The following is a 25,040-nucleotide window of genomic DNA, read 5'->3' as shown; positions in this document are numbered from 1 at the left end:
AACAGCTACAACAGCACTCGCCCTGGAGGTGCCAAAAAGACAGCTGTTCTTGAAAATGGCGAATGCCGCACCACTCCAACAACTGGCAGGGTGTAGGGAAAGGTAAGTGCATCTTGCACCCCAAAAAAAGGCAATTGTAAAGGAAAAGGATTGAGTTACTTCATCCACGACAAGTTCACATGCCTCCTGGCAATAGGTGTCAAAAACTCGCTCGGCCTTCAATAGTGCTGGTCTCCATGGAAGACCAAGACGGGTCTCCACGCTGCTGCCTCATTCACACAACAAGTACAGTATTATGGAATGCCAAAGGACATGGGGAGGGCAGGAGGCAACCCAACAGGTGAAGACTGTGTGTTGAGTGACAGTCCTGCCTTGGTTTGCTTACATTTCAACAATTTTGAGGAAAGGAAAGAAAGAACCTTTCATTGACAGCAAGTCATCTCTTACAACAATGGACTGGGGAAAAAAATTAACACCAAATAATTGTCCCAACCGCCTTTCCTTGAGCCCCCTTCGAGCGCTGAATTCCCATCAAGCGCTATCTGGTAGCAGCGGTGATGAGTTTGTGTGTAAATAAAAACAAACACCTTATCATCTTTTTTTTTTCTCCCGTCTTTATTTGCTACAATGAGTTGCAGTGACTGCGATGAGAGGCACGGATGCAAAAAAATTGCACTCTTTACAGGAAAGCCTGCTTGAGGGAAAGCACGAGCGGGAGCCTTGCTTTGGCACAGAAGGCAGCGCGTGATCAGAGCTCTTTACGGGCATGCACCCTCTCCCTGCTGGCATCCTCTTTCTTGGGGCAGCAGGGCCTGATTCACAGAGAGAAGATGGTCTGTTTTGCCGTGTCAAACACATTCGCTACGGTCGTACATGTAGAAATACACAAAAACAACAACAACCTTCATAAACAGACTAGAAACAATGTTCTTGGCTTCTTCAGAAATGTGAGAGAGTGTGAGGAGAAAAGGAGAAGGGCTGGGGATCAGGTTTCCTCTTTCCTGGCTCTGACGGCGAGGTGTTCCTCATAAGGAAAGGGTTTGCTTAGAGGTGAGATTCATAGACTGTAGAACTTCAGATAATGCAGCAACGAAATGCCTTCCCTCTCTATTTTGGGAAGATTAGAAGCATGATCCTCTTGTTCACCCTGAGATCCTGGCCACCTGCCTTAGATTACCAGGTCTAGAAAAGCAGAATAAACCTACAGCTCAGAGGCCTCTGTGAGGATTTAGCCTCCTGAAGGCTTATCTGTGTGATATATATTTTTTTTAAATCACTAAAGCGGTATGATTCTCTCTCATAGCAACACCATACAAATAACAAACCTCCATTTAAAAACAAAAACCTCAGTGCAGCTGCCGGATAACACCCTGAGGAAAAGCCCAGGCTGCCCACTGCTGTCGGGAAGGCGCCCCTCATTAAAGCCAGCAATTAGCTCTGAGGTGCAGGCACGGGCAAAGATCTGGAGGAGCTGTTGGCATTCCAGTGTGTTGGACAAGAGGCATCAATCCATGTCCACCCAGCAATAAGCCACAGAGCACGACAAAATTACATGCCGCGATTTTTCATTATGAAAAAAAAGCCAAGAAGGAAAAAGGGGCTAAGCGCTTTTAAGTTTTTAATGTGCGAGAAAGCCTCAGACACAAATATTTAAAATTCCCTGCACTAGCAAAGAAAACAGTGTATGCTTAGAGAGCAGCCTCAGAGCATCTGTCCTATCCCAAGGCCACCTTTTGCTCCTCTCCTCACAAACTTCGTTGTCTTTCTTTCTCTTCACCTTTCGAAGTATATTCCAAGTCAGTCAAAATGCAAATATGGCAGGCTCATTCGGTAGGTAAATTCTGCCTATCTGCACATCTGATCTGGAGCATGTAATTAATATACCCTAGCTATAGGGTGCCAACAGCCCTGGAAGCCGGTGAAGGAAGAGTGAGGATTGGAGTGTATAAGAAGGCACCAAACAACATTCATTTGTAAAACGTAACAGAAAAGTGATGTCCGGGCGTACGCACAAACAAATACTGCAAGAAAGCTGCCTGTCCTTTTGGATTAGACGCACAATATGATGCAAGACAAAAAGGGGGGAAAAACACATGAAATGATTCCATTAAAAGTAGCCAGGATCAGAAAGAATGGGTTATGCGTTTGCGTGTGTGTGTTAATCATAAGTTGCTGGCAGGAGAAGAGATCTGCAGGCAAGCAGGGATGGGGAAATTGTGCCCGGTGGGGCACAAGGTAAAATGCACAGAGGTCAGAGCCAGGGACTTCCCAATTAAGGAAAAGATGTATTTTGAAATGCAAATGAAAACTGCTTGGCTACTTTCACCTCCTTTCTCATGCCTGCTTTTTAACCCTTTCATTCAAGTCATCCGCAACCTGCCCCTTAGTGACAGGACTAGGGCAGCATTGCAAACACTGTTCCCACGACCATCACGAGAAAATACTTGGTCCCTCTACGTGGCCTGGTCTCCCTTTATCCTTCCTACTAATGCCCTGGCACAGGCTAGAGGCCTCCGGTCTTTTCACTCAACCTCTTGTCCCTGGGCTATGAAGCATCAGCTCACACAGCATCTGCAAGCTTGAAAGAAACATCCTCCTCCATAGAAGGATGAAAAAGGTCCATCTCTTTGGTAAGAAGAAAGGCAGCATGCGGTTTGCAATGTTGACTGAAGCACACAAGGGTGAATGCAACAGATGAGTCTCCCCTGTCCACCCCCTCTCTGACCCCTCTTCCAAAACCCACCTAAGAGTCATTTCTTCACCTCTACCAGCTTCACACAGAAAACGCAGATCCTAGGAACACAACACTACGATTGGTTAAAAACAAACAAACAAACAAAAAATACGGAAAAGGCCATCCAGCAGAGGGAGGTGAGCCTGGATCCTGCAGTGAAGGGTGGTGGCGGGGCGGCGTTCATGCCAGCTCTTTTAACTCCCTGCAGGGTTGCAATTCAAGAAAGGAGGAATAATGGAGACTAAGAGCTGGATTTGTCATCTTTTAAGTCGTACCTGCAAGACAAAGAAATCCTGGTTAAGAACAGAAGAATCCTGCTAGTTCAGATGAGAAGCCTAGGAGGTGGTCTCTCTCCGGCACTAAAGTTCCTACAGAGACTGAACAAAAGATGCCTTTGGGAAGCCCACAAGCAAGTCATGGCCGAGGCAGATCCCTATAATGATCCTGGTTTTATTCTACCTGTGGCTTTGAGACGTTTGGTATAGCAGTTCACAGAATGATTTGTCCAGAGCTTAAGAAATGCCAGGAAGGTTGGAAGACTCTGGGTGCTGTCGTTTACCGAATTAACTTATTTATGCTCTGAGAAAAATCCGTCCAGAAAGCAAAACCTGTTCTGTGGGGATCTGCAAGATGAGAGGAAGTAGGGATCTTGCAGATGAATTCTCAGGCTGGTCAGATTGCAGCAGGGAAGCCAAAGAGGCTGAAGGGAGGGGAGGCAGAATTTGAGGAAGTTGTTTGATTAGATTAGCCTCTGCCTGCCCACTGATTCTGGTATACAACTGCCAGAATCCTACCACTGATTAATACTTGTTTAAGGGAAATCACATAAGTCTTGGCAGCAAACTGCTACTCATTACCAAAATGCTGGACACATTCCCAGGGACACACTATTGTTAACGGATGGAAATTCCCCACCAAGACTTGTGCAATTTCTGTTAGGCAAGCGAAGATCAGCAATAGGATTCTGGCCCGTTAGAGGTAGAAAGGCAGATCCGTTCCGCACACTCCACTTCCCTGTTCCCATCCGTCCCTCCTGTACTCACCACTGGGCAGCACCCTGAGTGAGGTCCTTCTGTGAGAGGTCAATTTGCACCTGGGAAGCACAAAAACGGAGGAAATCATTACGGTGCTTCCTTCTCTCCCAAAGGGAGCCCACTTGCTACCAGAGCCGAAACTATGGCAGTGCCCACGCCATGTACCTTCCCAATTGGCTCTCCTCGAGACATGAAAGACACACTGTTTTTGATGTAGGCCTCCAGCTTCCTTCGCTGAGCTTCTTCCAGGGTTATATCCCATTCAAACCTGTTGCAATGTTATTGTATTGATTCAGTTATTTTTGTTTGCATAACAGTCACATAAAAATGGGCACAGCCTCAGGATCTCTCCTGGAGGCAGTGTGCTTCAGAACTTTTAGAAACAAATTAATGAAGGGTAAGTACAGTGGTGCCTCGCATAGCGAGGTTAATCCGTTCCGGATTAACCTTCGCTATAGCGAAACATCGCTGAACGGGACAGGGAAAGCCACTGATGTTTAATGCGTTCCAAAAGGCTCCTTTACTCACCGTTCAGCGAAGTTTCCTATGGCCGGCAGCTATTTTCGCGCCCTCAGTAAGTGAGGGGAGGGCGCGAAAACGCTGTGCGCGACCATTTTGGGGCTTCCGGCGGCCATTTTGTCCGCTGAACAGCTGATCGGCGGGGCTTCGTTTTGCGAAGATCGGTAAGCGAAATGCTTACCCATCTTCGCAAAGCGAGTTTCGCCTATCTAAAAGTCGTTGACCGATCGCATTAGCGATCCCAAAAAAGGGATCGCTATGCGATTTCGTCGTTGTACGGTACGCTCGTTAAGCGAGGCACCACTGTATTGGGGTCATTTAATACTAACTGCCACACAGGACTACAGTATAACACTCCAATTATTATTATTTTTGGAAGCAAACCATCACAACTTAGGGGATGCATGATTGTCCCTTACCATATCAATTCATGATTAGAGTGGAATCATGAAATTGAATGGATGCCAAGGACTTGAAGTATGGGAACAGAATTATTCCCAGCAGCTCAGTCAGTGATCACCCTTATGCTCCTCCTATTCCAACTTCTCCTTCCTTCTCTTATTCCCCAAACAAACATTCGCTTACTTTACCACTTTACACAACAGCAGAGATCTAGCAGCGTAGCTTCTGCCCATGTAGGGCTGATGATGCCATCAGCCATAGCTGCACGCTGCCTTGTTTTTCAGAAATCAAACATTCCTGATCTCCCACCCGCCCAAAGATCTGGAGACTTCCCCCTTTGTCATGGGGAAACCGCTGCAGTCGGTGGGAAGGAAACCCTTTAATTTCTAAAAGCACCACTGCCGGGATGAGTTTACCGGATGACTTTATCCGCAGTGGTGATGTTGAGAAATTAAAGACTCCCTCCCACCAGCATCCAACAGCTTTGCCACAACGAAAGGGATCCCGCAGGAGTCTCAGGACCGTCGGGGTGGGTGGGTGGGACGGAATCTGAAATTTCTAGCTTCCCCAAAACTGGTAGGCTGCTGGATTTCAGCCAGTTAAGTCTCTTGCCAAGCTCTCTGTTCCTTCCACCAGCGCAAGAGGTTCACATGTGTCTCCCCTGTGCTGTCAGATCCGATGGCGGCTAAAAATGCTCACAGCCGGTCAAGAGGGCTAGCTTTGGCTGCTGAGGATGGGGCAGGTAAAAAAGAAGAAGGAAGGGCTACCGTTTCCTGGCTCAGCCATGCAGTGCAAAAAAAGGAAGCAGCAGCAACTCTGCTGGTTGGGGAAGAAAGCCCCTGAAGGCACTCTGCTTCTCATTTCTTTATTTAATTCTCTCCACTTACACCCCTCTTTCTACTAACCTCTCTGTTGACCCATTCATTTCCCTCTTTATTTTGTTTCTCCTCTGTTTACTCTATTTTCTCCTCCCTTTCTGCTTCCCGCATTTCCCCCTTGCTTCTTTATGGCTGTCTTCCTTCTTTTATTTCTGCTCTGTTTATTCAGCCCTCTTCTGCTCCTTTTCCTCCTCCTGCACTTCTGCCCCGTCCTTTGCTTCTGCCCTTGTCTTTCCTTTCCTACAACCCATCTGTCTATGAGTAATGGCACCCCTTTCTTACTTCTCATTGAATTCAGGATTAACAGTCTTTTTCCTCACAGTCGTCTTCCTCTTGGTGACACGGGATTTGTCAGGCAGCAGGATCATGGAGACATAGGGGTCAGGAATGTCCTTGGCACTTGACTTCAGATTCCTAAAGTGGGGGGTGAAGACAAGCAAGCAAAGGGAGTGAAGTCTAGGGCATGATACACAGCTGGGCTCCCCAAATGACCCCACCAGTTAAAAAGCAAATCCCTTTTCTCCCTTACCCACTAATTTGCGTATGTGTGTGCATGTGTATTTTTTTTGGGGGGGGGAAACCTATTGGAAGCTGGTTCTTCCCATGTTGCACCACCTGAATGCAGGAGCACTCACCCAGCCCTGCAAAAGGCAGGGGTGCCTCAACATCTTGGGTTCAAAGCAGTAGCAAATATAGGGCCAAGGGAAAAACCTGCATGAATCCTCAGCAAAGCTTAACTACGCTTAATGAATTTCCACCAGTGCAGAGAGTCCAATGGGAGAGATTAAGAGGGGCATGCATCAAACAAGAAGCATTTAAAACAAAAACCTTGTGAAGAAAGAAAAATCCATCAAAGCAGAGGGAGCTATCCTGGTTTTCACTCCCTGTACCAGAAAAAAACTGAAGCACCCCATCCTGGGGTCCACATCAAAGCTGTATCTTCGTCAGCCCCCCTCCCATTTAACCCTCCTGCTAGTCTGACAGCCATTACCTGCAGGCGTGGATGATGGCAATCAGCTTGCGTGCATCCATGTTGTACCAGATGGTGAGGTGCAGCTGCCCCAACGGTGAGTCTGACAGCTCTAAATTACTGCAATGTGGGAAGACATATAATTGTACATTATTGGGTGTGTGTCTGTGTGCTTTTACAACAGCATGTGGGGCTAGGGTGAAGAAAGGGGGGCATTTTAAAATACTGCTTGGTAGCATGTGTAGGTAGGAAAGAAATGGATTGGCTTCAGAGACATTTAAGAGAAAGAGATGGGAACGAAGGCATGGTTCTGAAGAGCTGACTCAGTCGCATGGAAGAGAACTCAAGGCAGGACGGCTTGTTTTCCATGTTGCACTCGCAAATGCAAAGAGTAGTAGTTCAATGACGTGCATAACTGGTGGAGAGAATGTCGTCAGCAATGAGAAGGCGGCTGTGCAGGAACAGCTGCTTCGTCAAAATGGCAATGAGGGCAGATGGGAAACCTCCCTGCAGCTCTTATTATTGCTACCGGGGGGGGGGGAGGTGGGCAGGGGGGAAGACTTGCTGGCGTTCCCAAAGCCCAGATGAGCATCGTGCTTCAAGATGTGCCACAGCAGAGGAGTGCTCACCTTTTACAGTGTTAAATATATTACGTACATAAACAGCAAGCGTTGTCTGTCTCTTTCTGGCAAAAAGCTCCAAGACCACTCATCCGATCTGCATCAACAAGATGTTATTCAGAAGCCAGCTTCAGTGGACCAGCTTCAGTTTCACAGGCTGACCCCTGACATCTCCCTTTCCCTCACTGCAGGCTGGCAAAGCCCTCTGTGACCTCACAGAAGCTCGGCCAGTGGTCACCTGCAAGGTCTACCATGCCTCCTCCAACCACAAAAGATCATTAAGACTTCAGAACAGGTTAAGGCCAGTAGGGCAAGCAGAGAGGATAGAAGTAAAAATCAGATAAAGAGGTAAAAAAAAAAGAAATGGGCTATCAGAAAAGGGGTTTTATGACCTTCAGCCAATTATACTGACCTATCTTCTGCTCGACTGCATAAATGTTTAATATGTACAAAATTATATTGGTGGGCAGGTGGGAGTCAAGCCACTCAGCACCTTTCACATCACAGGCCACACCCAGTCAGAGGCCATCCCATTTAGTGGCCAGCACCCTTGTGCAAAAATCTTGCACTGGGCAATGAAAACACACCAGCTGCTCTGTCCACAGGAAGAAGAGATTTGCTTCCAAGACAGATGGCTGGTCTTCAAGCGCCCTCCACAGGGGCAATGTCCTTGCGGCTAGAGGCAAATATGTCAAGGAGGAGACGGGCAAATTCTTTATAGGAATTGGTTAACAATGTATCTGGTGTGCAAGAGCAGAACTGTGTGGAAGACTGCCCCTTTCCCAGCTTGCCATTTCAGGATCACATCTCTCCTGGTGACACTGGGTTCCACCTTCCAGGACAGAGCCTTTCCTACCTGTTGGCATGTGGCGTACGATGGCGAAGCTCATGCACGGAGCCAGAGTCCCCATCCTCCCGGATGTATAGCTCTGTCTCAGACCCTCTGTGAGAACCTCCCTCATTCTCTTCAGCGGTGACAGTGTGGAAAGACTCCACGCCGGAGTGCTGAGAGATCAGGAGCTGTGGGAAACAGGAGCAAAGCGCTCGGGAGCACGTTCAGGCTGGAGCCCCAAGTGGCTCGGCCCCGCAACCTCACTTACCCCAAGCTGCACCCTCATCAGGACCTGGGCAGTCGGAGCAGAGTTGCTGAGCTGGAACCACTGGTCAAGGACAAGCCCATCTGCCGCCAGCAGCTGGGAAAGCGGGAGGGACAGCGAACCCAGGCTGTGCCCATCATCTTTCACCTAGCAGGATGAGAAATGGTCAGAGATGCCTCAGCACTGGACAAGCAGAAGTGGAAATGGCAGTGGCAGGTGGAGAGCCTTAGGATCACAAGAGATCTGGCTGAGAATATTTAACAGAGCTTGGAAACACAGGAAGGGAACCTCGATAAACTTGGATAAGAAATCATAAAACTTAACATATATGCAACACACATTAAAGATTTCAAGCATGTCATCTATAACTAATCCTCACAAGAACCCTATCAGAAGGTTTTAGACTGAGAAAAGGTACTTGTTTGCTTAATGCTATTTAGGAAATCCATGCTTGAAACATGCAATTCCTCACTCATGGTATGAAGGAGTACATGCCACAAAAAGCTTTACCTTCTGACCTTCTGTTGTGCCACTCAGACCTGCCTTGAGTTCTCAACCAGTGGTACATGTAACAATTCACAACAATTACTAAAAACACACTTTCTCACTTCTTCTGTCCTCTTGCAAGCCTGATGTGCTAAAAATTTATATTTCTTAAGGCTTTGGGGAGTTACAGTTCAAGGTCACCAGGAACCCCAAAGTTAGAAAGCATTGCATCGTAAAGAACAAAGTGATTGCATCTGGTTCCACTTTTTCAGCATAACACTATAAGATGTTTTTTCTGGAAAGGTTAGGTCTGGTCAGAAGCTGGGACACAGAACTTGACAACTGGATTCCAGGCAGCTACTGAGATCATAGGCAACTTCATTTTCCTGGCACACAAATCTTGGCAACAGCACCACCTCAAAAAATACTGACTTACATCTTCATTTTTTTTCAATCTCTTTGAAAAAAAATCATATCGTTGAAAGCAAAATCACAATCTAGCAGCCTCTGCGCCAGATGGAGCTGGGATGATTTGCGTGGCCCCTTTCCTAAAGGTTTCTATCCACTGTTAGAGAACGCCCAGCTCATTGTGAAAGGCTTAGATGATCTGCTCATCACACGGATGACTGAGAATTTGACTATTTGAATGAAACACAACGTGAAATGACTGACTAATGTACATGGAAAAGTAAAAAAATACAAGTTATGATGTACAAGAAAGAACAATTTTTCACTTGCAGTCATCTGTGGTGGGATGGTCAGAAAGAGGTACTGTAGATTCAAAACAGTGAGGGAGAAAATGAGAGAGGCAGATTTGAAAATCTACAGAAGGAGCCTACCTGCAACTCCAGAGATTCTGCATGGGGTCTCTTGATCAGGAAGGAGAAAGCTTCCTCCCACACCGGCTCTACAGACTGAGGGCAGACCTGAGGGCAGAAAGAGAGGCCAGGACATAAATCTCCCAACACTTGGAAAGAACACAAGGGAACAAAGGATCACACTTGGAGGCCGGGCTCCTGTTTTCTGTCAGTCAGCCTAAGTATTTTTGAGCACAGTGTCACAATCAAGCAAAATTAAGAACAAAGTAGTTGTGCCCATCCTCAAGCATGAGTCGAGGGGGGGGGAGAAGAGTAACTTCAAGTTGTATTACTCTAGAGTAGCCATTCTCAATGGGGGCCATAGGGTCCTGTATGAGGCCCTGACAAACTCAACGGAGACCACAGACTGGAAACAATTTCTCACACACCAACTTATAAGGTTCCTTCTGCAACTTATACAGTCCTGATTCAACCTATATTTTCTTTCCTGTGGTGTTTATGGCCATAGCAAAAAAAAAGAAAAAAAAAGGTCGAGAATGGCTGCTATAAAATACATATATGTTGTGACTGAATTATGACAGTAGATTCAGGAAGCTATTTTTCTCCTTAATAATTTTTTTTACTTCACCTGTGGATCGATCTCTTTAAAGTCCAGACTCGCTTTCATTGCTACCCTTCTATAACTCCAAAAACTATTTTTAATCTTTTCTTACAATTGATGTGCTTATTAACAATTTGAGTAATGATCCAGTCATCTAACTATTGCTACTGATTGGTCCCATCTCTTGTGGGTTTAAAATGAGGATCAGTAGATATACAGGGAAGCATCATTTGGGGTGTGTGTGTGTTACAATACCATGTTACGAAAGTGATGTGTGAGATTTGTTTTCCATAGCCACAAAAAAGTCCTCACCTTATGATACTGACACACACACACACACACACACACACACACACACACACACACACACACACACAAAAGTGAACTATGCCACAATCCAGTTAACTCACTGCGGCTTCCTCTCATTCTCATGTTCCCGTGTCACCCTCTTTGCCAGTTTCCTGAGACTGCCAGGCCATCACCGCTTCTCCCCAAAAGCAGTGACCAATCGATCACCTACGGCAACTTGATCTGATCTCTCAAGACACATTTTCTTTCCCGCACTACAGTATTACCTTAGTCTTATAGGGGACATCCCGGACAGAAAGGCTGATGTAAGGACTTGGGAGTTTTGAGCCTTTTCGTAGCTGGCGAGGCAAGAAAGAGAGAACATGAGTGAAGGTTGTTGTTGTCAATAGAAGGCACTGTCACAAAGACATCAACTTGCTTTGCCCATCCATGAACGCGTGCATTCATTCTTGTGGCACGCCCTACTGCATATCACTTGGTGCTACGCAGAACTTGGAAGAGGGGGACACATCACAGAAACATTTGCATGAAGAACCATTACTGGACTGGATAACGAGGAACTGGGGAGCAAGGATCGTACTGCGAGCAAACATGTGACACAGCCAAAATAGAGGCACAATGAGATCATACTGAAAAAGGGGATGGGCTTTGCTTCTCCTCCTCAGAAAGCATGTGACAGATCACAACCCTCGCTTCTGATGCAAGCAGGGCAAACGTCAAGACTAGTTAGACTCTCAGTCTACACTTGAGTTGACACACAAAGCCTGGTTAAGGGCCGACACCATGTTCTGAGCTGGAGTTCCTGCCCTTTCACCCGCTTGAGTGGCCCTTAAGCAGCTCTGGCTCCTGGCAAATGGTGATCCAGCTCTAATGACCTCTGAAAGGAATGAAGAGGAACAGCCGGACACATCTGGCAGGGAGAAGGGATGCCGATCATCACTCACCGGCAGGTCGGCTGCCCTGTCGATGAAGACAGACAGCAGAGCAGACGACAATTCCTCACTCTTGGGTGTCTGGATCAAGCTGTTCACTTTCAGCACCTGCCAAAAGGGGAAGAGAATTAAGACTAGGCTTAAGAGGGAGCATCCCAAGATCCGTCCACCATCAAGATGCTCTCGGGAGCAAAGATATGCTGAAAGGTTTATTTATCCTTTGACTGAAATCCTGTTGTTCAGCATAGTAAGTCTCAGTAGAATAGGACCATTGACTCCGTGGGGATTTGGTGACCCAACTGCTCCATAAATGCCATCAATTCAAAGGGGCCAACTTTAGTTACAACTTATTATGGTAAGCAACAGGAATTTAGCCAATATGTCACTTTCAAAATGATGACTCACATATCATGTCATAGTCTAGGAATCGGCATTCATCGTATATTGATTAATCACACGTCTTTCTATAGTCAGAGAGGTCGCCACCTGTGGAAGGCTTGCCAGTAACGATCACATGAATCAGCTATTAAGAAGCTATTTAAATTCACCCACCGTTGCATTAAGAAGAGCAAAAAGCACACATTTCTGGGCCTTGTTCTCAGTCCTCTCCCCTGTCACATTGGCTGTTTGGAAGTCTACCATCTGCGACAGTCTTATATTTCCAACATCCTCATAGTTCGGGAAAAAAAACTATTGTTTTTCGCACTACTACTTTCAAAACTCTCCCAGAACTATAAGCAATTCTGTGATAACTGCAGGCATTGTAGTCCAAAAAGTAACTTGTCCAAGCTCTCTATCCTCTGCTGCTTCCCCAGCCACAGTGGCCCTCAGTCTGAACCTACAGCTTCCAAAAGACTGAGCGGCAGATCTCACCTTGATCACAGTCTTCCCCCCCATAGAGGCACAGACCTTTATGCCTCTACAGAGAAGTCGGAAGACCACATGGGAATTCAGTTTTCACCATGCCGTAAAAACAGTGCAACAAAATAGGATTTTTTTTTTTTTTTAAAAAACCTTCAAATGTTGCTGTTGCCTCTTACCTCTAGAGTGGAAAAATCTGGTGAGGAATCATTCGTTTCACACTGAAATCACCCAAACTGAGATTTTTTGGGAAGGGTTTATTTGGTTTCTCTATATCCATATAGGATGCGTTAGCCACTTTAGAAAGCAACAGTAATATTTCCTCCAGGCTTTCCCCAGCCCACCTGACAGGGCAACGACATTCCTAGTGGCTCCCATTACCTGCTCCAGCTCAGCTGCACTGGGGGTCGGGGCCAGACACTCCAGCTTCACATGAAGACGCCCTGACTTCACATCTTCCAGAGGGAGCCACTGAAAGAGAATGAAGGGGGTGAGGCTGGCATAATGGCAGACAGGCATCTTCTCTTTATCCTCAGTTCACACACCACTGGCTAAGATTCGTCTCACCTCGTCGACAAACTTGCTGCTCAGCACTCGTCTCAGAGGGATCTTGCACCTGAGGAGTGAGGGAAAGGAGTGACAGAGAAGGTCACTTCATGAAGCAAGCGGTTGTCCTTGTGCCACCAAACCATTTGCTGGGTCCTCTGGACGGAGGAGATATAACACTACGAGGCCTAATCCTATCCATTCCCCCTTGTGATGAGCTAGTCCAACATGCACTCTGGGGTCAGCAAGAGATAGGAGGGCTCCCTTCCCATCTAAACACTCTAGCTTTCCCTAACCTCTTCCCTGCCAGGTGTTTTTGACTACAACTCCCAACCCCAGCAAACAGGGTCAGTGGCTGGGGATCTAGTAAACAAAGATTCAATACAAGAGCTCAGGAGAGGTAGGTCTACCCTCTCTGAACAGTCGTTGGATTCTCCATCTTGCCAGTGCTCTGGCTCTCCTGCCTAGGCTCAGAGCCTACAACCCTTAGAAAGCCAGCAGCTATAAAATGGATGACACCTATGGGATGATGTGGCCTCTCCTCACATCCCGTGGGGTGGGTGTTCAGGTCATTCTCCTGTTCTCTATGTACACCTTTTTTCTGCTGCGTCCATACTTCCTCTGCTCCGAACATACCTTCCCAGGAAGTCATCTTTGTCCACATCTTTATCATATAGGTCAAACTCCACGTCTTGTCCTGGGATGTTAGTCACCAAGACCTGTAAAATTGGGGGGAAGTGGGACATATTAGACAGCAGCATGCACCCGTAGCACAAAACTACAGCCTTTATTGGGCTCCCATAGTTGTGAAAGCAAAGGTCTGTTCTGGACCAGCTCAGGAACATCATCTTGTGTGTGTGAGGGCGGCAACAGAGAAGGAAGGGTGGAGACCCTGGCCTCCTGGATCCTGCCTCACCTCTTTGAGAGAAAAAAGGGCCTAGGGAGGGTGGTTTAGACAATTCGTTGCTAAGACTAATTTATTAATTACTTTTTCAAAGATTAAAATACACCCTCTATAAGGTATTGCTCAAAGACCAAGCAAGAGACGCGCTTCAACCAAATTTTGAGGGAGTGCTCCCTGCCCCGGACATGAGTCACTTGTGCCCTTTACTAACTATTGGGCAGCGTATGTAGATAAAAACTTTTTAATGTCCTTACTGAGAGCTGAAGCCGAGGGGACTTGGTTCATAAGGTGGATGTTGACTTAAAGACAGGAAAAGGCTTTACTGATCTTGTAACTACTTTGTCTTGCTGTCTCAAGAGAATTCTCAACTGACATCTATGGTGTGTTTCTTGTGTGTATATGTGCTGATATGTTAATTTGGCTCCTTATTTTTGCTTAGCTTAATGGGGCTTAGTGGTGCATTAAAAACACCAAGTTATCTGTTTACCGGTTACATGTCTGTCTTGCCCTTTTCTCTAATGAGCTCAGGATTCCCCTCCACTGGTTCCCACTTCATTCTCTCCAACACCTCTGAAAGGCAGGTTGCTATGATGGAAAGAAAGTGACTGAACCCCAAGGTCACCCAGTGAGTTTCATGGCTCAGTGAGAGCTAGACTCTGGACCTCCCAAGTCCCCATCCAAAACTTTGAACCATAGCGTCACACTGACTCTTAACAAAACTTTATCATAGGCACAAGTGTCTGTCTGTATGTATGCATGCGCGGACATGGATATCTTTAAGATTTCTAGTGGCAGACTTAGATCATTCCAGGGATATAAATACTGAAAGACTTGTGCTTAGTATTCTGGACTTTGGTCTTTTGTGCCATAAAAAATGGACTTGACAGGTACTATTTAAATAAGATTTCACTTTGGCCACCAAGCTGCACATTGCAGATGGAAGATAAATACCTGATAATGATGATGACAATGATAATAATAACAGTAATAATAATGTATTCTCAAAGGCTTTCACGGCTGGGCAGTAATATTATATTAATATTAATATAATAATAATATTAATATAGTAGTAATAAGATTAATAACAGCCCTTTCCTGGCTTTTCTAGGTATAAAGACTCAGAAATGGTTTACAAGTCCTTTCTTCCCAGGTGCTCTGGGTCTGTGAGCTTGCCCAAGGCTGAACAGGCTGGCTGTTCTCCCAGGGCAATCTCAGGGGCTTGATAATGGGGGTGGGGAGGGATGTTCTTACCTCATAGATCTCACTCCAGCGGGGGTTGAGCTCCTCCTTGATGACACGGCTGCGAAACTTCTGGCCCCCCAAGCGTATTTTGACGTAGGGGTCCGATTTGCCCTTGATCATCCCACCCATGAAGTTATCCTTAGCAATGAGATTCTCAGCTTCCAGCAGATGAATACGGATGATGCTCTGAGAGTAAAATTGGATGACAGGTATAGAGCTTATCTGCTAAATCTGAAGGCATTATTATAGCAAGTAACAGACAGGCCTCTGTCTAAAACCATCCTGAGTTTTTACTACAGTAACACAACATTCTTCAGTCAGAAAGAGGCTGGGTGAAGAAATTGTGATATACAGTGGTGCCTTGCTTAACGAGCGCACCGTTTAACGACGAATCCGTATAGCGACGCGTTTTTTGCGATCACTAATGCGATCACATTGTGATGTTTAGATAGGCTAAACATTGCATTGCAATGATCGGTAAGCGTTTCGCTTACTAATCTTCGCATTGCGATGTTTAGAAAACAGCTGATCGGCAGTTCCAAAATGGCCGCCGGGTGCAGAAAATGGCTGCCTGCAGCGTTTTCGCGCCCTGCCCTCGCTTACCGGGCAGCGAAAATGGCGGCCGGATGGGGGAATCTTCGCTTACCAGTGAGTTTTTCCCCAATAGGAACGCATTAAATGGAGTTTAATGCGTTCCTATGGGTCCCCCCCCGCATAGCGACGAATCCGGATAGCGACGTTAATCTTGGAATGGATTAACGTCGCTATGCAGGGCACCACTGTAATTGAAACAGGAGGCTACAATGTCTGGCTTTTTCATCTCTTGAATTTTGCTGTAAATTCGTCAGAAAGCCATCAAAATAAAAAAGCCCAGCTATACATTGATGTGGATTAGGATTTCTTAAAAGGGCTAATATGATTTTATTCACTTTTTAAGAGCTATATTCCACACTTTAGTCAAAATAATAATAAGACACTGTACAATAATGGACTGCAGACCAGAGTAGATGCAAGCAGGAAAGCTAATTTTTGGACTACAATTTCCAGAGTCCCCCAGAAAGGATGGCCATGGGCCTAATCCCTGGAAGATTCTAGAAGTTATATTATATTATAAAAAGTAATATTTCCAAGTTCTGGCTAGATAGACTTTTAGTCTCAACCAAGAGTGCAAGTCAGATGCCTGTAGGAAGCTTATGTTATTTTTTCTTTTTTCATACCAGCAAACCTATTTCTGTTATTATAGCAGCTGGGGAAAGATTATTTGAGATTGGATAAGACACTGCATTAGGTCAACTCCAGTTACAACTGGAAATAAATGATGCATCTGACCAAAAGATGACCTGTTCTTTTGTAAAACATCCACTCTGAATGAATGTAAGCAAGAGATTTCAATCCATTTTTGTGATTTGTAATGGCTTTTTTGGGGGGAGTGGAGGATTGTATTGCTTTATTTTCTGGTGCCCGTGCTGGATAGATCAGAGTCATGTATTTATATCTTTCAAATCCGTGAAGCAAGGATACGAGTAATAACAAATCCTCATCTTTGCCTGACTTAGAAGGGCCCCCTTATTCTTATTTCATATGGTTTCCCCGACAGCGCTTCATTTCATCTAGCAAGGCTGCTTGGTCAAGCAACATCAGCCGCCTTCCTCTAGGGGGTGGGATCTTACCTCGGTGCCAAACTCAGCATGTGGGCTAGCTGTGGTGGGCCGAGGAGGCTGATCAACACTGCTACCAATGTTGGCACTCTCCGAGATATTCAGATTTCCTGGTGGACATGGCCGAGGGTTGATGCAGACCTCAGGGGCTTCCAAATACAAGACCTACAGAAGCATTAACATACAGCAGAGGATCAAGTTCAAACAGCAAATGAAATATGCCTTTCTTCATCAGAAGTCTCTGAAATTCACACATCTGGCTTCTCAGCCTACACAGAACTTGGCCCAAAATGATCTAGTGCAGAACAAAATTCTGAGATAGAAGCCCAACCCTTGTCCCCACACTGATCCCATGTGCTCCAAAACACTGGCTTGTTGAAGAGAACATTACAACCTGCAGAGTTGGAATGTCTTCTCTTATTTGCTGAGAGAGCCTACGATGCAAACCTACCCCCATAGCAAAAGGGGGACAAGATATTAGGTATAGATCTGACAAGCAGCTGCATGACTGCTGACTCCCATCTTCTGTTGCCCCAGTCTCCTTGCTTATCTGTCCTGTGTCTTGAATCTTAAGCCCTTCCAGAACTGCTGGGTTCTAGGCTCAGTGATTTAGGTCTCTGGCTGCAGAATCAGAGGCTGGGAGTTTGATTCTCTAACTGTGCCTCCTTGACAAGGACTGGACTTGATGATTGATAGGGTCCCTTCCAGCTCTGTAGTTTTAAGATGATGATTAAATATCCAGGGCCTTGCTTAATGCTATGTAACAACAGCTAACCTTGGTTTAACAGGATCGTTTTAACCTCTGGTTTCCAGATTTGTGTGTTAGCAAACTATGGTCTTCAACTGGTTCCTACTCTGGACCCATCTGGTTACTATAGATAAGGGACTGCAGAACGTTCACCTTCTTGCTCCAGGGACTGACTGATCATGGATGGAGGTGGATGGGTTGTCAAGTGTCAGGAGGATTGTTGTGGAACTGAGTGCTGTATTCTACCTTCTCCACCACCCCCAAAGTATTTTCCACAAGATTGCAAGGAATCCCAGGACAAAGTTTTATTTTGGAAGTACAGTTTGACCACATGTATGGCCAGCCTGAAGATGGGAAAAGTTACTCTGTTGCACTACAAGTCCCAGAAGCCTCCAGGTGGGAGAGTATTTAGAAGACCTAGCATGAAAATAAGAGCCCAAAGTACAAAGTGCAGAGACTGTAGTTGTAGAAGGGGTAGCAATGTTAGTCTGTGCAAGTGTTACAGGGAAAAACAAAATAGAAATAAAAAGTAAATGTGATTCAATTGTTTTAAGCTATTTACATTTTTGGTCCTAAGAGAGGGGTGTAAAAATTGCAAACCATACTGCTTGAGACCGCATCCCCAGAGGATTTGCATCAGCCCTCGTGGACATGTACCATCAACTTTTGGACTCTTGTCTACAATTTTTCTGCGCTATCATGAAGGGGTGGTGCTAAGCCTGAAGAAGTGGAGTTTTCTATATGAAAGCTTGCAACTTGTTTGATTTTCCTAGTAGCCCAATAAAAGATAATCACTCACATTTGTGTAAACTTGGGGATCACCTGGCCTTTTCCTTTTTCTTTCTAAATTCTTTCTAAATTGTATTTGCACTTAATTGATTATACCCTGCCTTGAGATTTGTGGGTATAAGTCACGTTAGATATAGTTCACTAATGAATAAATAAATAAGAAATAAACATGAAGTCCCCCCCCCACTCCATGTTTTTTACCCGCATAACAAGTTTCATATAGATGCGGCTGTTGGGCCCTGAGTTCTCGAGCTGAAACCACTGGTCAAGGGTCAGATTGTCAGCATTCAAGAGGCGGGACAAGCGGATTGTGAGGGAGCCCAGGGTCGTCTGTCGGTTATCGTCTTTGACCTGCAGGATAAAAGAAGAGTTTGCTACTGGCTGCGTCACAGGAAGCTGGAAAGCAAACTGAAGAAAGGCAGCCAAACCTTACCTGTATATCAATGTCTTCAGCAGTTGGGTCCTGCAGGAAGAAACGGAAGGCATCATCCCAGACAGGAGAGACTGTGCTGTTGACCACCTGGTCGGAAAAGGAAAAAAATATAATGACAATAGAGCCCTGCACCCTCTGCAATCAGGGACAGAAGTAACATCTGCCTCTGTAAGCCATTCATTCGACCATCAGGCCTATTGTAGCTGCAATGGTTAAAGACAGAGGAGAGAGCAGCCGGGAAGACCTCCATCATCCCCACCTCCATCAAGCAAATGTAATTCTTAAGCTTCTGCATTAAGGAAGGCATAAAGGCTAACGGTCAGTATAACCACCACGCATGCATCCTGCCTGGGATACAGTTCTCCATGGGGCAAAAAAAAAAAAAAGGCAAATATATGCTCTGAATATCAGATATGCCACTTACCCACCGAATGTTTACAAGTCAAAGGCCAGAATCCTATTATAGATTTACACCGCTGTAAGTGTAATTGTGGAAACTGTGGCAGCAAATTGCTCACATTCCAGACTACAAGCCAAGCTGCCTGACTGGCCCATGATCCAGAACACAAGTAGGAGATTGTTAATTAACAGCAATTCACTGCTGTGGTTTATACAGAAATACTTAATGTAGCATCAATCTCCCATAGGATCCGGGCTAAGATGTTCGGTGAAGCAAATATTTTCAAGAGTAGCATTATTTAAACAGACTCCTTACCTTGCTCTCCCGGGTAACATCATGGATGGAGAGCTGTACCATAGGATTGGGCTCCTTACTTGATTTCTTCAACTGAAGTAAAATATTTATTCATTATTTAGTTACATTTATGTCAGAGATTATTTGTTCAGTAAGATCAAAATGATTCACATCCTCCCTATTTTACCCCTAAAAATGGTCCGTGAGGATGATCAGGCTAAAAATGAGTGACTGATCCAAGGTCACCGACCCCTGAGTTTCATTGCCCAATGGGGACTTGCACCTGGACCCCCAAAATCCCAGTTAAACCTCCCTCTCTCTCACTCTGATAAATTAATATGACCTCTAACGAACTGAATAAAATTTTCACATATACTGACTAAATGACAATGAGCAACACAGTCTTTAAGAAAATCAACTCAACCAAAGATAGACACCACTTCCTCCTTTTCTGAATTCTGGAGGAAGGAGGGAATTAATTTAATTGAAATGGGTCGAAGATGAATCAAGGGCTCGAGAGCCAGCCACACCCACTCCATTCTCCAGCACAAGCTGACACTCCTCTTCGTGGAGTTGAGCAAGAGGTGGCCAAGCAGCTGCCACAGCTAACTTGGCAAGCGAGACTTGGTGGGCCTGCAGCTTTCACCCCTCCTGTCTGCATTTGCCACCTGCAGCACAGCAGTAGGCATTTGCCACTCTGCCTATTTTCACAGTTGGCTCTGATGTGTGAATACAGCCTATCTGCTTTTTTCTTAGTCAGAAAAAAGCAGATAAGGTGCAAAACTCAAAGCCATGATATTAGGCAAATTAAGAAATTTAAATGCATGCCCAAAGGTTTGATTCACCCTACCAGCCCTGGCGAAAAGAAAAGGTTATGAAACGGCTCACTGGTATAATCAAGAAATTCTTCCTTATTTAAAAATGTTATATGCCAACCCCCTCTGTCCCCAAAATAATTTCAAGACAGTGCATATAAACATTTAAATGTCAGTACAATAAAGCAGCTTAAAATCCAAGCATAAACAATAAGGGGATTAAAACTTTTATCAAACAGCACCAAATACAGCGAGGTCTCGACCTACGGAATTAATCCATATCGGAATGGGGTTCGTAGGTCGAAAAGTCCTCAAGTCAAAAATGCATTCCCCATAGGAATGCATTGAAAACACATTAATCCGTAACCCGCCCACGAAACACCCCCCACACAAAAATAAAATAAAATATTTTAAAAATGAACCTTACCTTTTTGAAGTCTTAAGGGGTTCCCCACCGCAGCCATGGCCACTGCCGGAGGACTCTGAGGGCTTCGGTGTCCCTGTCGGAGGCCTCTCAGAGGTCCCCTGCCGCCACCGATAGTGCTTCGGAGGCACTATTGGTGGTGGTGGTGGGGACATCCAAGAGACCTCCCATGATGGTGGGGAAGGCCTCCATACATTCCCGCGCCACCGCTGCTGGGAGCCGCACCGGGTGATCCCAGCCAGGCTCGGACTCCTGGGAGTCCGAGTATGGCGGGGATTGCCCGGCGCTGCTCGGCTCGGAGCAGTGGTGGCAGTGGTGGGGGACCTCCCGATGCTTTCCCGATGCTGGGAGCCTTCGGAGCTCTCAAAGGCCTGCCTCCAATGTCGGGGGGGGGGGGAAAGCCCTTCGAAACCTCCAAAGGCAAACTCCAAATTCAAATTTCCCAGCCTTTCTCCCTGCCTGTTTGCCTTCCGAGCTCCCAAAGGGCTCCCTCCAATGTTGGGGTGGGGGGAAGCCCATTGAGACCTTGGAAGACTCCCAGCAGCCACTGCAGCTGTGCCGCGCTGCGCAATCTCGGCCATGCTCGGGCTCCTGGAAGTCCGAGCATGGCTGGGATTGTCTGGCATGGCGTGACTCCCAGCAGCGGCGGCGGGGGACCTCTGGATGCCTTCCAGGGCTTCTCCGCCCCCGTGGGAGCCATCTCGGGAGGTTCCCCCCCCCACTGCCGATAGTGCTTCGGAGGCACTATTGGCGGTGGGGGAGGTCCTCCGAGATGCCTCCCATGGCGGCGGAGAAGCCCTGGAAGGCACCCAGAGGCAGATCCGCGGCCTTCAGACTGGAAGGGGGAGGCGGTGAGAGTGCCAAATTTGAATTTGCCGCGTTTCCCGCCTCCCTCTTCTGGTCCCTAGGTCGATTCTCCGGCCGCAAGTCGAAGTAAAACTTTGCGGCCGGAGAAGTACGGATCTCGAAAAGTTCGTAAGTCGAGACTCCACTGTATAAGTTTCATTTACATTTTTTTTAAAAAGTCCATGATAACAAGGTTTTGACCTGACACCAAAAACATTACCATGTTGGCACTGGACCCATGGAAAGGCATATTCGAGTCAAGGCCCCACTCTAGAGAAGGCCTGGCTCTCCTTTAGTGATTGTAAGCATACTTCACTTCTCCTCAGAGAGCAAAAGAGCTGCCTCTGATGAGTTGACCATGCTTCTTATTGATGGCAGGTGGGTTTCTTCTGACTGCTTACCGGGAGTTCTTGTGCTCTGTCCAGATAGACAACCAAGATGGCTGCAGATGGAGGTTCCGGTTTGGAGGAGATTGTTTTGTTCCACTGAAGAACCTTCGGGCGGCAGACAATATGTAAAACCAGCATTACAACAGATCTAATATTTACTCCCAAGGAATCCATCCATTTGCCCGATCCCCACCCCACTCCAATATCTCCTCACTGTGGGTCACAATTCACTCTCATTGGAATGGCAGATTTTTCCAAACTGTATCTCTTCTTTCTGTCTTCCTCCTACTGATCTGTTCATCTCTCTCAAGAAATGCTGGGTCGCTCAGTGGTTTAGGCAGCGCCAGAGGCTGGGAGTTCAATTCCCCACTGCGCCTCCTTGATGGGCTGGACTCCTCTACAATGCATGGCTCTAGACACACCAACCGATCCTTGATTTCTCCCATTGAAAAGAGTCTTGAAGGACATGGGAGGAGGGGAATTTCTATGCCTCAGAATTTGGAGAGCTGCTGGCTGCCATTCTTAGGAGACCATGCTGGGCATGATTATCGTATATGAAGAGTAATGGCTCATAGGCAGCCAACTCTAAAATAAAAAAAACATCCCTGAACAACATAAGCATCTATCTCAGGCGTCGAACTCACTTGATCCAGCTTGGAGGCCTCTGACATAAGTGTGTGCCACTCCAGGCGCAAACGCACACGAGCCCGGCCACCATCTTGCAAGGGGAACCACTGCCAGGAAGACAAAAGAGGAGGAAGAGAATTGAGGAGCCTTTACGGCCAGTCTATGAACCCGAAAAGGGTTGTGTGCAGCTCCTGTACAACTACATCTGCTTTTGGACCCTGCCTCTCCATCTCAGAACAGGGTTTAATCCCATAGTTCCTGTTTCAATACATCCCATGGACATCCAGCCCAGTCTAAGGCCTCTTTGCCACCCTTCTCCATCCCACAAGATCTTTAAACGCCAATGGTTTGCCCACAATGAGGACTTCCTCTTCTTCGCTGTCCCACAGAAGTCACGGATACTTGCTTCATTGCTTTACAGTTGGAAACCAAATTCCAATCCCCTCCTGTTGTCTGGCTCAAAACCAGGTGGCGGCCCAACCCTCTCCAGCACTCACCTCCTCTAGCACACGGGCCTGCATCACCTCCCCAAAGTCCAGCTTCATCCTAGAAAAGAAAGAAGGTAGTGACTTTTGCATATCCACTGCTTCCACGATGACAGGTAATAACCCTCAGGGACAGCAGAGGAAGTGACTCCCGTCCATCAGATCATCCCTCACTATAGAAATCCAACTTGCAGAGCTGGGGATGAAGCTGTTGACTCTTGGATGAGCTCAAATTCCCTGCCTTCCTCTCCCTTGTTAGCTTCGCCCCACCCTCAGCCTTGGAAAAAGAGCAGCAAAGCTCCATCTTTGCTTCATCTCTTCAGCGCCTCTCTCGACTGGGCCTCAGTCCCTCGTTACAGCTTGTCGCAGCCGCTCACCTGCCCAAGAAGTCATCCTGATCGGGGTCCTTGTCAAACAGCTCCACCTCCAGTTCCTGCCCCGGGACCTCGTGTACAATGAACTGTGGGGATAGTGAGGTGGGGGGTCAGAGCAGACACCGCCTATTGTGCAGGCCGGAGGGGCCCTCTTCAGATAGAGAAAGGATAGGAGTGACAGTTGCATTTGTGAAGGAGGTAAAGCTAAGCCAGGAGGGAAGGACAGAAAAGAGTCTGAGCATCCGCCTAAATACTTCTACGCAGACAATATTGCCACAGTTGGGTAGCCAATTACCTCATACATCTCATTCCACTTGGGGTTGAGGTCTTCATCCAAGACTTTGCTGGTGAAGACCTGGGTTCCCACACGCACAACGGCGTATGGGTCTGATTTGCCCTCAATCATCCCTTTGATGTACTTATCCTTGGACTGCAGGTCCTTGGCCTCCATCAGATAGACACGGACGACACCCTGGAAGGAAGAAGGCAGACGTTGGCCAGGGACGGGGCTCCGAGGAATGTGCGAACCACAGCTGCCCCTGAACAGAGTGTCTCTCTTACCCTAGGAATTGGGGAGCGGAGCTCGGCGGCTTCATGGAGATCGGGAACCAATGGGATGAGCAAGCGGTTGGGGAGGACCAGGAAAGAGGCAATGGAGTCCATGATCATGGTGTCAGACATTGAACTGCAGAGGGAAGCATCGAGACAGTGCCGTGTCGTGACAGTGTCTTCCACAACCATTTCCTCTCTGCCAACATGGTGTGGCAGTCACACATCTCCCTAAACTCTCCCACTGCATCCTACGAAATTCCCTCTGAGCAGTCTTCAGTTCCTCCCAACAGGTTTCATTCCAGGGTTCTCTTTCTGCTTTACTCTACAAAATTCTGCATTCTTGACTCTTTCACATACTCAGAAAACCTGTCAACCCTCTTCTAGTGATAAAAACAGAGGGGGCATAGACATCTCCCTGCTACTGAATAGTCTTCGCTCCAGAGTTTGGGATAGCTATTTTGGGACTACAACTGCCAGAATTCCACACTAGTTTATGAAAACTGTAAACAAAAATAAATATTTTTTCCAAGCTCATCGTAGCAAACATCCCCATCCTCATCAGAGAAGGACTGAGGACGTGCATAAGGCAACAAATTGCTTACCTGCTCTTGTCTAAGAGCCTTACAAAATGGTCAAGCCACAAAATGCATAATTTACCTCAGTCCAGGGATGTCCAGAAGGTTGGTCATGCCAGTCCAATTAATGTCCAGAGTCTAGGAACGAAGAAATATGATTCAGAAGTAAGGAACTACCAAAGAAATACTGGATGGGATAAAGAATGGAGCTTGAGAAGATTGGAAATAATGAAGGTTGAAAATATATTTTATTCATCAGAATTTGGGACAGGTTTCAATAGGATTTGTCAAAATTACTTGGGAGACCATGCAGCTAAGGTTTTTTTTTTTTAACAAAATGGAGGTACTTTTCCTTTGTCTGCTTTTAATAAGGGGCAGCTGCAAATCAAAGCTTCTATGAACAGCTTCACATGTGCACGAGCATAGATTTAATTTATTTATTTATTTATTTTTATTTTATTTATTTTTGGACTTATATACCGCCCCATAGTGCTACAAGCACTCTCCGGGCGGTTTACAATTTCATTATACAGGCTACACATTGCCCCCCCAGCAAGCTGGGTACTCATTTTACCGACCTCGGAAGGATGGAAGGCTGAGTCAACCTTGAGCCGGCTACCTGGGATTTGAACCCCAGGTCGTGAGCACAGTTTTAGCTGCAGTACAGCGTTTTAACCA

The 25,040-nt window shown here is 46.4% G+C and overlaps 1 protein-coding gene across 2 annotated transcripts in view; it reads right to left on the bottom strand.

The window, feature by feature from the left end:
- Positions 1-596: 596 nt before the first annotated feature.
- ESYT1 (extended synaptotagmin 1) overlaps positions 597-25,040 on the bottom strand; it is a 56,502-nt gene continuing 32,058 nt past the window's right edge. The window contains exons 7-32 of one of the 2 annotated variants that reach the window (XM_020785511.3): positions 24,445-24,500; positions 23,797-23,920; positions 23,531-23,707; positions 23,239-23,321; positions 22,874-22,922; positions 22,394-22,483; positions 21,762-21,854; positions 19,297-19,368; positions 18,582-18,668; positions 18,350-18,499; positions 16,624-16,776; positions 14,963-15,139; positions 13,444-13,526; positions 12,829-12,877; positions 12,643-12,732; positions 11,413-11,508; positions 10,735-10,806; positions 9,580-9,666; positions 8,258-8,401; positions 8,014-8,177; positions 7,195-7,254; positions 6,559-6,657; positions 5,850-5,981; positions 3,934-4,036; positions 3,778-3,827; positions 980-3,009 (exon numbers count right to left, since the gene is read on the bottom strand). In XM_020785511.3, coding sequence (XP_020641170.3) covers positions 2,976-3,009; positions 3,778-3,827; positions 3,934-4,036; positions 5,850-5,981; positions 6,559-6,657; positions 7,195-7,254; positions 8,014-8,177; positions 8,258-8,401; positions 9,580-9,666; positions 10,735-10,806; positions 11,413-11,508; positions 12,643-12,732; positions 12,829-12,877; positions 13,444-13,526; positions 14,963-15,139; positions 16,624-16,776; positions 18,350-18,499; positions 18,582-18,668; positions 19,297-19,368; positions 21,762-21,854; positions 22,394-22,483; positions 22,874-22,922; positions 23,239-23,321; positions 23,531-23,707; positions 23,797-23,920; positions 24,445-24,500 — 2,574 coding nt within the window. In that variant the 3' untranslated portion in view covers positions 980-2,975. Of the gene's footprint in view, positions 3,010-3,777; positions 3,828-3,933; positions 4,037-5,849; positions 5,982-6,558; positions 6,658-7,194; positions 7,255-8,013; positions 8,178-8,257; positions 8,402-9,579; positions 9,667-10,734; positions 10,807-11,412; positions 11,509-12,642; positions 12,733-12,828; positions 12,878-13,443; positions 13,527-14,962; positions 15,140-16,623; positions 16,777-18,349; positions 18,500-18,581; positions 18,669-19,296; positions 19,369-21,761; positions 21,855-22,393; positions 22,484-22,873; positions 22,923-23,238; positions 23,322-23,530; positions 23,708-23,796; positions 23,921-24,444; positions 24,501-25,040 lie in introns of both variants that reach the window. The other variant, XM_072990850.2, reaches the window with a different exon arrangement.

Source organism: Pogona vitticeps, chromosome 2 (genome assembly GCF_051106095.1).
Source record: "Pogona vitticeps strain Pit_001003342236 chromosome 2, PviZW2.1, whole genome shotgun sequence".
Classification (NCBI taxonomy): Eukaryota; Metazoa; Chordata; class Lepidosauria; order Squamata; family Agamidae; genus Pogona; species Pogona vitticeps.
This window is presented reverse-complemented; position numbering and strand designations above follow the sequence as displayed.